The sequence below is a fragment of the Triticum aestivum genome, chromosome 3A (assembly GCF_018294505.1).
Source record: "Triticum aestivum cultivar Chinese Spring chromosome 3A, IWGSC CS RefSeq v2.1, whole genome shotgun sequence".
Taxonomy (NCBI): Eukaryota; Viridiplantae; Streptophyta; class Magnoliopsida; order Poales; family Poaceae; genus Triticum; species Triticum aestivum.
Genome location: NC_057800.1, coordinates 731,511,101 through 731,527,836, shown reverse-complemented (window position 1 = coordinate 731,527,836; position 16,736 = coordinate 731,511,101). Strand labels below are relative to the sequence as shown.

At 46.9% G+C, this 16,736-nt stretch overlaps 1 protein-coding gene across 1 annotated transcript; it reads right to left on the bottom strand.

The window, feature by feature from the left end:
* Nucleotides 1–6,445: 6,445 nt before the first annotated feature.
* Nucleotides 6,446–7,168, bottom strand: LOC123059538 (abscisic stress-ripening protein 1-like). The gene is made up of 2 exons (XM_044482081.1): nt 6,924–7,168; nt 6,446–6,821 (listed from the first exon to the last, which is right to left on the bottom strand). The coding sequence occupies exons 1-2, from the start codon at nt 7,053–7,055 to the stop codon at nt 6,621–6,623; spliced, it is 333 nt and encodes a 110-aa protein (XP_044338016.1). The 5' UTR covers nt 7,056–7,168; the 3' UTR covers nt 6,446–6,620.
* Nucleotides 7,169–16,736: the final 9,568 nt, after the last annotated feature.

Below are 16,736 nucleotides of genomic sequence, written 5' to 3'. Positions count from 1 at the left end.
GTAATACCTGGTATTCCACGATAAACTCTGAAACCCTTCCGGAAACCCCGAAGCGCTTCCGGTTCCTCTCGAAACTATCTCGAATATTAATGAAACAATTTCATAAATATTTTCTCATTACTCTTATCCTACTAACACTTAGCAGACCGTGATTACATTAAGCTTGTGACCATGTAGGTTCGGTAAAACATAGACATGAACAAAACCCCTTTCGTTCAATGACTGATAGCGGAACCGTGGACATCTATATCGATCCCTATGAGTACACGATGACATTCGAGCGAACCTTTGGTTATGATGTGCTATTCCCTTTGCTTTGCGATACTTTACAAAACCCGATGTGATGTATATCGGTATCCTCTTAAGTCATACACATGCTCACTATACCGGTCTCCTCGCTACCGGTTTTGTTCCGACGATATTATCTCAAAGTACAACAAACAAGTTTGGGTCGATTCAATATGATCGTTCTAACATCATACTCTTAATTTTGTTTTAGAACTATCGTTACACTTAACGATATCCTAAGATCTGAACAACGCAATCATCAACAACACTTCAGCTAGTCTTAGAGACGGGACTAGGAATCTTATTTTACCATCTATCATTCCACATATGCATATGAGTTTCTCACTGAATCTCATATTCCATGATCATAGCAGTTATAACATAGAATGTAAACTCTTAGTTATGAATATAGAAATATAATAATACAGCATTATTGTCTCTAAGGCATATTTCCAACACATAATAAGTGACACCCAATATGCCGTGAACCCCAGGTGTAATAAGATCCTCTCTAGATAAATCCGTTTGGCCCTATCATAGGCCTTGTGCATGTCAAGCTTCACCACACAAGTTCCATGTTTACCTTTATTCTTCTTTTTAATAGCATCATTAGATTCAAAAGACATCAGCAAATTATCTGAGATAAGACCTCCCGGGAAAAAACACTTTGGTGCTAAATAATCTCCAACAAAAGAAATTTCAGACGATTAACAAGCAGTTTTCAAATCACCTTATACATCATGTTGCATAAGCTTATGGGCCAAAAAACTGAGTTATGACCTCATGATTGTCGATCATAGTGGTATTATTCTAGCCATCCGGAATCTTCCTAGTGTTTACAGCCGACAACATTTCATCAATGAGATCGTCCTCGACTTTGTGGCAAAAACTCTTGTAGAAAATAACATGTATTTACTGCCACGATCGTGTTTACTGCCACGGTCGCCGCCGGCAGCGCCGGCCTGGCGATCCATGGGCGCCGCCAAGAAGCACGCCCGTCATGGCCACCACCGCTGATAGACATACACTCATGGATGCAAATGCACACGTAGACCCTTGCTACCTATCTTATATGTACGGCTGGTTACATTCATTCATTTTGTTGTCTTGTTCCATAGTACTAAATTGTTGTTTGGTATGTGTATTTTCGTGACATAATCGTATAGTATGTTGGTACATTCTTGTAGTACATTTTTGGGCACATCTCCTCTAATAATAATCTACACGCCTTCTTTTCTCTCGCAATAGCAGGGATCTCCATTGAAAGTGCCCAACATTACAACATTACTAGATGTCATGGAGTACTTTCTTGTGTTCGCGTCACCGCCACCCAAGGGCGTGAACCACATGATAAATCTTTGTCTCCATGACTCGTGGTTACTTTCTTCTACCGAGCCTTGTTATTTGGTTGAGTGCTGCATTCTACCGTAACATGTTGGTCTTGTTGCAAGATCTATTGCCTCATATAGGTTGAAGAAACTTAGTTGTATTTAAACTTTGGAGAACTTATACATCCATTGTCTCTAAATCAACTAGGAAATTTAAAATATGTATTCGGCTATTTGACCCCACTTCTAGTCGTCATCATTCGCTGGGCCATGAATCAGGCCGTCTCTGATGACACTAAACAGAGAAAGAAGTGAGGCAAGTATAAGAACTACTGGGCTCCTAATGACCGTCGTGCCGTAGTGTATTGGGAGACGGCTAACGCGCTACCGGCGGTCATCGATGGGGAGCCTAAGCAGGAGGAAGAAGTGGTGCAGATGCCAGCGAGGGCTCCGGAGCCAGGCTGTTGTACCTGGCAGATCGACCTCGCTCCGGCGAGGACGATGATGACGTCCCGCCGGCCCGCACGGGGATGAAGAAGAAGATGAAGCCCAGCGGCTCGACCCGCCGCTCCACACACCAGTGACGGCCGCCGCGGTGAGCCAGTGTCCGTTGTGTGCCCCCTATACCCCAATCCCCCTTCCGGTGATCGCATCTACCTCTATTCTGATATTGCATGAACTAGTTTGAAGTACTATGAACTCGTATGAACTAGTATGAACTACCTCTACATGCTTATCTACCTCTATTCCCCATTCCCCTCCGCCGTGGATCGAATCGATCGCCGGATCGAAGGGGGAAAAGTTCTGCATGTCGAACAGAGAGAAGTGCCTACCGCCATTGTCACGGGCCAACTGATGATCCGCTCGCCGGTGATGGAGTCTGGTGGTCTTCTTGCTCTACTCATATTCGCCGCCGCCGGTGAGAGTTGGGAGAGTGGGGGGGGAGTGGGGAGATGGAGCGGTGAGGGGCCGTGAGGCTAATAACTGCCGGCGCTTCAGGAAGCAACGCAGCTTCTCGAGCATGGCCGCGCGCGTGCAGCCGCCACAGCCCACGTGCACCGCTCGGGCCTGGCTCTGGAGAAACTACCGATTCATGCATTCCCAGGGAGCCAGGCCCATGAGTGCTTTAAGGTCCGTGCCATGCGGGCCAAACAGTGAAAGCAGGCAACCAATCGGCCCATTTCTGTCCCGCGCGAGCCAGACCGGGCCTCATGCAAGCTAACAGACACGTCCCTAGTACATGGGGATCTCCTCAACTTTCGTCCATGTTAGTGTTTCCATTCTGCGTGATAAGCCTTTTTACCAAAAATATACCACTCATGTTATAGTGCCATGAAAACGAAGTCCTCCATTATTCCCATAGCAAGCGGGATGTCTAGGATTCGTTGCACAATAACTGGCCAAAAAGATTTTGTGATAAGTTGTTCATCTCATTCTCTGTTGTCCACATTGAGTAGGTCGCAAACCTTCATGATCAGAATGTTTCCTCTACTCTTCATCACTTTCATGGCAGGTCTGCTAGGGATCCAAGGGGCCTCCCAGATATTTATTTGTGATCCATCACTTACTCTCCATATGTATCCTCTTATAAGGACGTGTTTGGTTGCCTGCATATAAGCCAACCAAGCCCGCCCGGGAAGAAAATGGGTTGTTTGGTTACCTGCTTTCACTGTTTGTCTTTTATAGCACAAACTTAAAGAACCTTGGGGCCAGGCTCGCTGGGAACCTACGAATCGACAGTTTTTCAATAGCCATGTGCGTGGGATGCACGACGGTGGCGTCGGCTGCACGCGAGGAGCCACACTCAAGACGTCGTGTTGTTTTCCGAAGCACCAGCAATAATTACCCCCACCTTCCCTCGCCATTCTACCATTCTCACACCGACAACTGCTATAAGAGGATCGGAGAACAGTAAGCCAACCATCGGCCTCCATCACCGGGATCACCAACATCACCTGCAGCACTTCGGCAATGGCTGAAAGCCCTATTTTCATCTCCTCGCTTATGTTTATCATATTCGATCCGCATTTAGATTCGGTCCACCTATTCAATCCACATTCTACGGGAAAGGGGAATCGGGGTAAATAGCCATAAGATTGATCAACACTTCTTCATGAGTACTAAGTAGCGATGGATTTTAGGTTTTGTTCGGGATTGAGTATAGGTGGAACAGGGATTCGAGGTTAATCTTACACAATAGTAGTAAATCCTAGCCATGATGACCCTAGAGGCGCTTGGAGCGGCGGGCCTGGCTCCGGCACCCTAGCTACCATAGCATGCACCATCTCCTCATCCTTGCCGGTGTTCAGATCGATCGGCATACAACTGTGGCCTGGCTCCAGCACCCTGACCACCACCTCCACCGCTTCTTCTTCCTCCTCCAACTCTAGACCGATGACCCCCGGTGCCACCAATCTCTTAGTCCATAACGCAGCAAGTTGGTCTTGAGGAGCCCTGTACCCCCTATACTTGGACCATCTTGCCCTCTAACTAGCATCACTGCAATCGGTCTGATTCATGGCCCTATGCTGGATGTCCACTGACATAGAACCCTTCGTTGGGTTAGAATCAGCGTCCTCAACTCTTTCGTCGTTGCCTTCTTCACCACAACGTCTGCCTCCTTTTGCATGTCTTCGATGCTAGTGAAGTTCGAGCACACTTCCATGGTGTTCTCGAACTTGTTGCGGTCACCGAGCGAGCACCCGAGGAAGAAAGCCCTCCATCCAATGCCCCAAGGGAAGGGGTTGGGGTTGGAGTTCATGGAGATGAAGAGGTGGAAGAGGAGTGAGAGACAAGGAGGCTTAATTGAGTGCGGTGGTCGGTAAGTAGTTAGTGTTTGGCTGAGTAAATATAGGTGTTTTGGAGAGGTGGACGATAAGATTTAATGCCGATCAACCTTTGAACTTTGTGTTGTTCGTAATGCAGAATTTTGTGATGCTCATAATGCAGATCGACACGGAGAACAAGGGCAAGGAGGTCGTGCCAGCCATGGAGAAGGCATTGAAGTGGTGACCAAGTACGGGAGGCACGATGACACCATCGCCGTAAACGTCTAGAAGAGCTCTCTGGTGCTCGTGCTGGTTTTGTTATTAGTTTAATGCCGTACTGGTTTGGTTCAAAACTGTTTGGTTGAAGTGTCGTACTATCGTCATAACTGCTTGGTTTGGTTTTAAACTATGTTTATATGCTACTATGTGTGTCTTTTCGTTTTTTCTACCTGATTAGTGTGCTGGTAACCTCGCCACCTTGATGAGGAGGTTGCCAGACCACATGCGTTGCATGTAACCAAACGCCATGGTTTGTGTTTCCACCTAAACAAGCGGGCAATGAAACATCCTACCTTCCGTTTCGCCCCAGTAGGGTAGAGGGTATCCAGGCAACAAAACAACATGCAAATGTTGGTTTTTGCTTGTTTTTACTCAGCTAGGCTCAACTGGGTCAAGCATGCAATGCAGACAAAAGTTGCTACGGCTACCAAACATGCCCTAAAAGTTTGGATCCCGACAAGTATAAGAGCTCCCCTTCTTGAGGTTGCACTTCAGGAGGTCTCCATCAGCAGGGGTGTATTTTGCTCTCAACACGCTATCTCATAAAGAGACAGGTTCTAATAAAAGTCTCCAACACTAGTTTGCTAACACTTCATGAATGAGATCCTCCCTGATTATGTGGCAAAATCTCTTATAGAAAACATGTAGGCCATCCGCGTCTAGTGCCTTTAAATCACCCATATTATACATAGATATTTCACCTCATCTCTGGTGTAAGGTTTGTCTAACTCCACATTCATATATTCGGTCACACTGGGCTTAACCTTATCAATAATATCCTGGTCAGTTTCTCGGACCACCGGCAAAAACAGGGAACAGAAATAGGTCGCCACATGTGACTTGAACATCTCTTGCTCCTCGATCCAATCAGTTGTATCTGCTTTCAATCGTCTAATGAGAATTTTATTATGTCGCCCCGTGGCTGCCCTATGGAAGAAGTAAGTGTTTTGGTCACCGTGAGTAATCCAATCAGCACAACTTCTCTGGATCTAGTAGATTTCTTCCTGTTTGAGCAGGTTCTCCATTTGCATATGAAACACACCGGAGCAGGTTCTCCATCGACTATAGCCCGCTGCTCATTCATGCATGTGACCCCCTGCACCACGAGAAAATATCACCACTGTAACCAAGATAATCCATATTGTAATCATTAAGGGCATTACTAAATGGTTGCATACAACGTTGGCGGTGTGCAACTCCACCCTCTTTCTCATGAGCATGCAAGATTACTTGAAGTCACCTTCAGATGGATTAATAACCTTGACCTAATTGTCAATTAAGGGAAGAGATAATGTTGATAACGGAATATGGGTGAACCTTCTTCATTTTTTAACGCTAGATTATGTTTTTTTGGTCTATTTGCTTGATTCTAATTATGGGCCAAGGATTAAAGATACGACTACTAGAGGTGGGGTCAATAGCAGACTACACATTCGAAATTTCTTATTTGATTTAGCGACTGCGGCATTATAAGTTCTCTAAAATGTAAATACAACTAAGATGATTTAACCTATATGAGACAACAGATATTGCAAAAAGACCAACATGTTACAGTAGCAAGCAACACTCAGTCAAATAATAATGCTCGGTAGAAAAATGTAACCACAAGTCAACGAGACAAAGATTTACCACGTGGTTCACGCCCTAGGACGGTGGTGACGTGAACCTAAGAAAGTACTCCATGACATGGACTCATCAAGTAATCTTGTAATGATGCCTTCTACAATAATGGAGATACATGCTATTTCTGAACTCGCAAAAAAAAAAGATACATGCTATTTCGAAAGAAGACATTTAGATTATTAGAGGAGATGTGCCCAAACATGTACAAGAATGTACCAACATAGTATGCCACAACGACGTCAATGGCCTAGCATGAATCAAAACTAATAAACATACCAAACAGCAATACAGCGAAATGAATGAATATAACCGGCCGTACATATAAGATAACTAGCTAGGGTCTACATGTGCATATGCATCCATGATTGTATCTGTGGTGGTGGGCATGACGAGCGTGCTTCTTGGCCTCTTTCTTCTTGTGGTGCTCGTGGATGGCGAATCCTGCGCTGCCGGCGGCGACAGTGGCGGCGATCTTCTCCTTCATCTTGTGCGACCTCGCATGCTCCGGGTCCTTCCTCGCCTCGTGCTTCTCGTGCTGTATACCGATCGTGAAGTGATTGTTAGTTCTAGTTAAGCATGAGTAATTCACATTACGTAGAAAATAAGTAGTACAACGCATGAGGTGTTTGCTGCGTACCCTAGCGTATGCTCCGGCGGCGACGGCACCGAGCTTGGCCAGCTTCTCCATGTGCTTGTGATGCTTCTCCTCCTTGCGGTACTGCTCGCCGCCGGCCTCGGTCTTGCCGCTGCTGCTGCTGTGGCGGCCCATCACAAATTAGCTTTCCGAGCTAGCAATGGAGTACCTCGGTGTGCGAACTAAACGCGTGCCTTGCCTTGTCTATACATGAGGAATGGAGGATGATGATCTGTGTTTGTGTGTTTGTGATATGTGCTTGACATGAGGGCATGCATGTCTCTTTATATAGGAGGATCTGTGTACGGGCGCAACATGCAGCTCGCACGTACGTGCGCGCCTTCCTCTTACGCGTTCTCAATTTTCAAGCAATTATTGAGCCTTGTTCATATCGATACCGACCGATCGCAGATATATTTCGCTTTCGTAGACTAGATGTGGCTCGATCAATCGCCCTCGCGTTTTCTTCTTCAGATAGAAAACGACACGCACGCCACTGGATTTCCAGTAGAAACGAAAACTACTCGAGGACGACCGAGTTCGTTTGCATTCTAGCTTAACCGCGTCGGCCGGCCGGTCGGTGCAACACGGCTAAGGATTTATTTTTTATTTTTTGTGCCCGGAACGGCGACGGAATTTTCGACACGACTAATTAACTTGTAACTAAGCAATACGTACGTGTCGCTAGCTCATGTGGACGTACGTGCATCTACCTGAAAGTAATTCCTCTCTAAAGAAATACTTTCTCCGGCCCAAAATAAGTGACTCAATTTTGTACTACTCCCTCCTTTTCGCTTTATAAGCTTTAAATCTCAAATCTCATCAACCAAGGCATTTTATTAGTGAAGGAATATATCTCGTACTTTATAAAACTACCCCAATTAAGCTCATGCATTAATTTGGATTAATTGCAGTGCATGCATGCTTAGCCAAAAGATGAGTAGGAACATTACATGCATTGATGTATTCCTCTTTAATTCTTACATGCAAAAATTTAATGCGCATTCGAAACTGAAAAATGAGATGAAAATAAGCCTTCTAAATTGAAAAAACACAAAAGTTGAGCTAAGCCTTATAAACCGGAAAGGAGGAAGTAACTTCTATACAAAGTTGTACTATAGTTAAGATACTTATTTTGGAACGGAGGAAGTATAAGATAGGGGTCTAAGCATTCTTATATTTCTTTACAAATGGAGTAACATTTTTTTTAAACGGATCCGTACCTAACGTATCATCTATGGTATCTATCCATGCAACAAAAAGGAGGCAAAGGGGAACCAACCTGCAGTAGGAAGGTTAGGAGGACGGTATTATCTCTAGCGCACCATGACTCAAGTTCTAAACTTGACACCAGTGCTCGTATTTTCATGAATTTATTTCACATCCTCCAGCGTTATGTATTTAGTGAGAGGAGACGTTCTCGTTGATTACGAAGGCGTCTGTAGCGACTTCGTCAATCGCAAGTTGATGTTTTGGTTCAGTCTCTCGAAGATGTTCATAAGAGTAGGATGAGTGTATGTGCGCATGTATGAGCATTTGCGTTTGTATTATGTCCAAAAGTAGCAGCAGAAGACGGTCATTTTTCCGCATCTATATTTATGTCAATATAAAAAGACCCAAAGGGACAGATCCAATTAATCTCGACCATCAAATCATGTCAATCCAATGACCTAGATTGCGTCAATGTCGAGCGCTCAACACGTTTAGCGTACAGTTAATTTCATACCAAATATAATGCTAATTACTCCCTCCGTCTAGGTGTGTAAGTCACCTTACGAAAATCTAATATGTCCAAAAGTAGCAGCAAAAGACGGTCATTTTTTCGCATCTATATTTATATCAATATAAAAAGACCCAAAGGGACAGATCCAATTAATCTCGACCATCAAATCATGTCAATCCAATGACCTAAATTGTGTCAATGTCGAGCGCTCAACACGTTTAGCGTGCAGTTAATTTCATGCCAAATATAATGCTAATTACACCCTCCGTCTAGGTGTGTAAGTCACCTTACGAAAAATCAGATTTTTTCAAAACGTTTAGGCGCCGTTCATTAATTTTTCATCTCGATTCCCTCTCAACCTTGTTCGCCAGCCAGTTTTGCCTCCTATACCTCGTTATCTTCCAGCGATAACCCCTCCTTCCATTTTTTTCTCAGGCAATGATCAATGCATGCAGCAATCTATGCGTTGATTAGGCGAGAAATCAATGCGGCTTTGCATGCTAGAAGTACGTGGGCATGCATGGTAGTTAATACATCATCCTCTTAATTGTTGCAATTAAGTGCTATGTTTAGAAGAAGGAAATCAACGTTTTGATTGGAAGAAGGATCGGTCCAAATTTTACTTCTCCTTCAATCAGCTTGTACCTAGGTCGTGATGCATCTTCTAATGTGACTTACACACCTAGACGAAGGAAGTACATAATAACATGCAAATAATATCCTACTTAATATCCGCATGCACTTAATATACTTTCAAATTAGCGTGCATTGTACGTACACATTGACTATTTCAATTAAGTAGCAGTTGTTGTTTTCAACATAAAAAAACTAGTAATTTCGCCACATGCACATGTGGTAAGCTGCCAAAGTACTCTCCTCCTCAGGAGAAGCCTTTTCTTAGACACCCTTTGACTTTTCTATTGCCAGTAATCTCATGATGGATACCATAAAAAAAGTCACACAATGAGTTAGGGCATCCCAACGCTAACCTTCAAACCGTCCGCATACGTTCGGACTGTGCTGTGTGGATGTACTATACCATCCAACGCGATTCTGCGTCGGTCCACCGACAGGTCCGGTCGTCCGTTTTCCCGCAAATCAGACCAAACGTAGGTGGGTTTTGCAAGAGTCCTGACATCTGGATGACCAACAAAAAACCACCATGTATCGTCTCGACTCTGCGTTTGCCCATGATAGCTAGTATTTAGTAGAATGCAATGTGATAATTGCAGCGAATAGCTAGCGCTTTGGCGGAACGGAAGGTGCTAATTAGTATTTTAATTAATCAAATTAGGCATTCATTTGGCGAAATGTGCTCATATCATTTGGGGGAAGGTTGCTTCCGCCATGGCATGGCGTGCTTAGTAGCCTTGCTTTGATTTGGCGGAAGGTTCGCTTTCGTCATGGGTGCGCTTAATAGCCTTGCTTAGTGCTTTTAGTAGGTTTATTTAGCAAAATGTTTGCTTTTAGTAGGTTCATTTGGTCAAATGTTTCCCCGGATGTTTTGAATATATGCGGCTATGGTTGGATGGCCGTCTCCTGCATCCTTATACGTGGACTGGTCCCCATGTCCATGGACAGATGCCGGAGCGAATTTGCAAGTCAGCATTGGAGATACCCTTAGCTTTCCTTTTTAATTTTATTTTAAGAATCACCAATAGTTTTATTGAAGCTCAACATCCATTAGCGGTACAATGCCTTGGATCATAGACCCAAGGAAATTACAGAATAACTCCTATTACTATGAATTACAAAGATATTTCTTGGAGACTTATTCTCCATGGTGACAATCCTTGCAACATGACCTACTAGCAAGGCATTAGTAAAGATAATGCAATCACACCTCGGCCGTGGTACCGCCAACCGTATACTTGCATGAGCTTATTAACTACTGAGGGAGTCCTGGATTAGGGGATGTCCGGATAGCCGGACTATACCTTCGGCCGGACTCCTGGACTATGAAGATACAAGATTGAAGACTTTTTTCCGTGTCCGGAAGGGACTTTCCTTGGCGTGGAAGGCAAGCTTGGCGATATGGATATGTAGATCTCCTACCATTGTAACCGACTCTGTGTAACCCTAGCCCTCTCCGGTGTCTATATAAACTGGAAGCTTTTAGTCCATAGGACGAACAACAATCATACCATAGGCTAGCTTCTAGGGTTTAGCCTCCTTGATCTCATGGTAGATCTACTCTTGTACTACACATATCATCAATATTAATCAAGCAGGACGTAGGATTTTACCTCCATCAAGAGGGCCCGAACCTGGGTAAAACATCATGTCCCCTGCCTCCTGTTATCATCCGCCTAGACGCACAGTTCGGGACCCCCTATCCGAGATCCGCCGGTTTTGATACCGACATTGGTGCTTTCATTGAGAGTTCCTCTGTGTCGTCACTTTTAGGCCCGATGGCTCCTCCGATCATCAACGACGATGCAATCCAGGGTGAGACTTTTCTCCCCGGACAGATCTTCGTATTTGGTGGCTTTGCACTGCGGGTCAATTCGTTTGGCCATCTGGAGCAGATCGAAAGCTACGCCCCTGGCCGTCAGGTCAGATTTGGAAGTTTAAATTACACGGCGGACCTCCGCGGAGACTTGATCCTCGATGGATTCGAGCCACAGCCGAGCGCGCCGCACTGTCACAATGGGCATGATCTAGCGCTGCCGCCGAACAGTGCCCTGGAGGCCGCACCCGCATCAGCTTCGACCCTTAATTCGGAGCCAACTGCGCCAATCGAGGATGGGTGGTTGGACACCGCCTCGGGGGCTGCAATCTCTACGGCAATCGAGCCGAACACCAGCCCTATTCTCTGCGAAGCCCGTGACTCCAAGGAGCCGGACTCCACTCCAGACTCCGAGCCCTCCGCGCCCCTACCGATCGAACCCGATTGGGCGCCGATCATGGAGTTCACCGCCGCGGACATCTTTCAGCACGCCCTTCGGCGATATTCTGAATTCACTAAAGTCTCTCTCTCTCTTTATCAGGAGAGCCCTGGCCGGACTATGGTCAACAAGGATGGGATGCGGATGATGAAGAAATTCAAAGCCCACCCATCACCCACTTCGTAGCCACTATCAATAATTTAAATGACGTGCTCGACTTTGACTCCGAAGACATCGACGGTATGGACGATGATGTAGGAGATGAACATGAACCAATGCCTATAAGGCACTGGACAGCCACCTCATCTCATGATGTATACATGGTGGACACACCCAAAGGAAGCGGCGACGAGGAACACAGGGATGCAACGAGGGATCGTTCACTCGAAAAGCAATCAAAGCGGCGACGTAAGCGCCGCTCCAAGCCCCGCCTCGATAAAGACAACAACCATACAGACCCAGCCATAGAGCAGGACGAGCCGGCGGACGACGAACATGCCTTCGAGCAACCGTCCGAACAGGGCAACTTGGATAAACAAACCAAACACCCCATCCCCGGGGAAAACAACAGTCCGGACGACCTTACACCGGATAGGCTCATGGAGCAGAAGAACCTCCACAAAGGGCTCGTCGCTACTGCGCGTAGCCAGAAAAATCAGAAGCGGAAGCTCAAAACTGTGGAAGATGCACTCAGAATCAGATGGAACAAAGTACGCAACACCGCAGACAAATATGGAGGAAGTCGCCGCACAAAAAGCTATCCAAAGCGAAAGCTACTGCCTGAATTTGACGAGGAGGCCTTAGAGCCCCCGCAGTCAAAAAATAGGAAAGCCACCCGGTCGGATAGACGACCGCATGGCCAGCATGGAGCGGCAAGCGGCGACGCACACAAGCTGGCACGCGATCCACCAAAGGATCCGCATCAAAAATATGACCCAGCCAGATCTATCTACGGGCTAAGAAAGCAAGCTCTAGTAAGCAATGCAACACAACAAATATCCGAACATCACAGCACACCCAAATACAGGGGTGCCGCACACCCCCTATGTTTCACCGATGAGCTGCTGGACCATGAATTTCCAGCGGGATTCAAGCCCGTAAACATAGAGGCGTACGACGGAACAACAGACCCTGGGGTCTGGATCGAGGATTATATCCTCCACATACACATGGCCAGACGAGATGACCTCCACGCCATAAAATACTTACCCCTCAAGCTTAAAGGGCCAGCCCGGCATTGGCTCAAAAGCCTTCTCGAAAACACCATTGGAAGTTGGGAAGAGCTTGAGGATGCTTTCCGGGCAAATTTTCAAGGGACCTATGTCCACCCTCCGGATGCAGACGATCTCAGTCACAGAACTCAACAGCCCGGAGAGTCAGCCCGGAAATTCTAGAACATATTTCTTACTAAAAAGAATCATATAGTCAACTGTCGGACGCCGAAGCCCTAGCAGCTTTTAAGCATAACGTTCGAGACGAATGGCTCGCCAGACACCTCGGCCAAGAAAAGCCAAGAACAATGGCCGCATTAACAAGCCTCATGACCCGCTTTTGCGCAGGAGAGGACAGCTAGTTGGCAAGATGTAGCACCAGCGACCCAAGTATATCCGAAGTTAGGGATGGAAACGGAAAACCCTGACGCAACAAGGACCAGCGCCGGAAAAGAGAAACAGCCCAAAGAGTACGGCGGTCAACGCCGGATTCAAAAGTTCGCGGCAGAATCGGAGAAAGCCACCCCTCAAGGATAACAGGGATGAGCTATCCAACTTAAACAAAATCTTGGACAAGATATGTCAAATACACAGTACTCCTGGGAAGCCTGCGAACCATACCCACGGAGATTGTTGGGTTTTCAAGCAATCCGGCAAACTCAACACCGAACACAAGGGGCTCGACACACCAAGTGAGGACGACGATGAACCCCACAAGCAGAGCACCAGGAAACAAAAGGATTTCCCACAAGAAGTCAAAACAATAAACTTACTTCACGTGACGAACAGAATGGCGCCAACAGAGATACGCGCCATACGGCCTATCCCAAAGGAGTCTCGCTAATGGTTGTTAAAACCGATCACCTTCGACCATCAGGATTACTCTAGAAGTATCCGGAACGCAGGCTGGACTGCCTTGGTATTACATCCAATAATCGGCGGACTCCACTTTACAAATGTCCTGATGGACGGCGGCAGTGGTCTAAACCTGTTATACCAGGACACAATCCACAACATGGGGATAGACCCAACAAAAATTCGCCATAGCAAAACCTCCTTTCAAGGCGTAACGCCAGGCCCGGACGCCCGTTGCATGGGTTCTCTCCGGCTAGAAGTTATGTTCGGCTCCCCCGATAACTTCCGTCGCGAACAGCTAACTTTCCACATCGCCCCATTCTCAAGTATCTATCAAGCACTGCTGGGACGCGAAGCTTTCGCCCGCTTTAACGCAATACCGCATTATGCATCTCTTACGCTTAAGATGCCCGGTCCACGAGGCATCATCTCATTAAAGGGAAAACATTGAGTGTTCCTCCCATGCGGAAGACAGTGCGGCTACCTTGACAGCCCCACAATAAAGCGGCTTCACCAGCCAAAGCACCTAAACAGATCGTCAAGACCACGGACACGGCTAGACGAGTCCGGCATAAACATACAATTGATAAAGGCTTAATAGCCGTATACCCCTATACTAGGGGCTCCGCACATATAAAACAAGAGACAATAAAGCTCAATTTTACCCATTTCGATTTATACTTCGTTTATTTAGTATAACTCATGTTCAGCACGATCTTTCCTAAACTAAGTTCCTCTCTTTTACAGATGAACACCGTGCTACGCCCGTCCAGGATACGGCACAGCGGAGACACGGGCGCAGACGTGCAGCAGGGACCCGTTCCAAGGATTCTTTTCAGAATAAGACCCTGCGTAAACCTTTTTTTACTGTCTCTTGTTGATACACATCCCCTGGTTTCTTGGTATAACAAAGGAGGAGGCTGGCGTTTTGGCATGTGGCCACGTCAGAGTTTTGCGCGTACCTGGACACTAAGGGCTTATTACTAAGGGCATTATCCGGCCCGCCCTCATAAAGACCGAATACCTTAGGGAGTGTTTGGCGTCGTGGTTTGGCCTTGTATGCATCAGCTCTGAATCATTTCTTTGGTCAAATGTTGGGTTTGCCCGGCTCCTGTGTTTTGCTACCTTACGTTCCGCTCTATTGGCTAAGGCGGTACCAGGAGAACTACTGCGATTGTGCCCCGGTTCGGCCAGGCGAGCACCTCAGTAGAGAAAGCCGAAAACTGACTGTCATGATATAGCGTGAGACTGGTCAACCACTCGATGACTTACCGGAATCTTTAGGATTCCTCCGCATTAACGAAGGGCCGCTTCCCGGCCAGGCACATATGCGCCCCGAGTTCGGGCAAGCGCAGGCGCCACCAGGGGCTATATAAGTAGCCTCACTGTCAAACTCATATGGCTAAGTGAAAGTGATAAAGCATCATAGTCCGATTGCCTAGTTCGCTGCGCTATCACCTTCTTTGTAGGACCAAGACGTTGGATCAAGTGTGAAAATGCGCCTTCTGCGAACACCCCCACATTATGTGCATGGGGGCTGAAGCCGACGACTGCCATCTTTCAGATTATATATACATATATGTTAAACGGCCGCACAGAGGTATTATAATACTTGCAGGCACAAGTATAAAAAGCTTCTACAATTTATCAAAATATTGTTTTACAATTATATATGCTATTCGAATATAGTATCCTTCGTGCACTGCGTCTCTATTAAACGAGCACCTTGCAGAACTTCCTAAAAATAGTGCTCAGCAGGTACTCGGCTTCCATCCGAGTCTGGGGATGCAACAGCGGTGGCCTCCATTTCTGCCCAGTATGTCTTCACACGGGCAAGAGCCATCCGCGAACCCTCTATGCACGCTGACCTCTTCATCGCATCGATATGCGGCGCCACACCAAGGAACTGCTGCACTAAGTTGAAATAACTTTTCGGCTCCGGCCTCTCTGGCCACAGATGACTCATGACATACTTCATGGCGAGTCCGGACAACCTATTTAGCTCGGCCCATTCGGCCAAACGATCGGCTAATGACAGTGGACGCTCCGGATTGTGGAACTGCGACCAAAAGAGCTTTTCCACTTCACGATCTTCTTGATCTCGGAAGTGTTCGGCCGCATCTACGGCACTCGCTTCCAAATCCAGATAGGTGTCCGCCGTACTCCACATCCAGTCTAACGGAGCATGTTTAGGATCACAGAACTTCCTCCGCAGCATAAAGGGCTTTCCAGCCGCGATCTCTCCGGCCTGACGCAGCTCCTCCTTCATAGCTCTCATTGCAGAGCGAGCATCCTTGGCATCGGAAATGGCCTTATCCAGGTCCGTCTGTTCCGCCCGATCTTCTTTTTCAAGAAGCTTGCAACGGTCAGCGGCGTTCTTCAGCTTCACGGCCATCTCGGCCATTTCCTTCTTGCTTCAGCAATGAGCAGCATGTTCGGCTTTCAGCTCTTCAATTGCCTTTCCGGCAGCCGCATCATTTTTCCTGGCTTGCTCCTTGGCTCGGGCAAGTTCCGCCCTAAGATTCTCCATGGCAGCAGCACCATCTGCATCAAGCGCACACATTGTAAGATACTGGCATAAAGCTCCTCTTACCAGGTGCCGCCGGAGGAATTACATATCTTGGGCCTCATCAAGCCGCTTGTTGACAAGTGCGATGTGGGCACCTGCCACGTCAAGTTGCCGCTTTAGTTTGGCAAATTCATCAGTCCGGCTTGACACCGGACACTTCGCCACCTACGTATGAAGGCGGCATATTAGACCTGGGATTATGATCCTCTGCGCCGTCACTTTTGACAACGCACAGAGTCTCAGGGGCTACTATCTACACAGGGCGCATCTTATTTATGCGCAACTGTCCAAAAAGGGTACATTATTTTGCGTACCTCAAAACCTATCAGTAAACTCCTGATGGCCTCGTGCAATCCGCTCTTCGCGGATGAAATCCTCTCAATCACCATACCCATCAATGCACGGTGCTCCTCTGAGATAGATGCTCGCCCTAGCAGATCCTTTAGCTCCTCCGACCGCGCACCAGACGGCGCCGGACTCGTCCAATGGCCCTTTTCGAAGGCCGGATACGGAGGGCTTTGGGGGGGCATATGACTACCTTTCGGCCCTGCCGGACTCAGAGAAACCCTC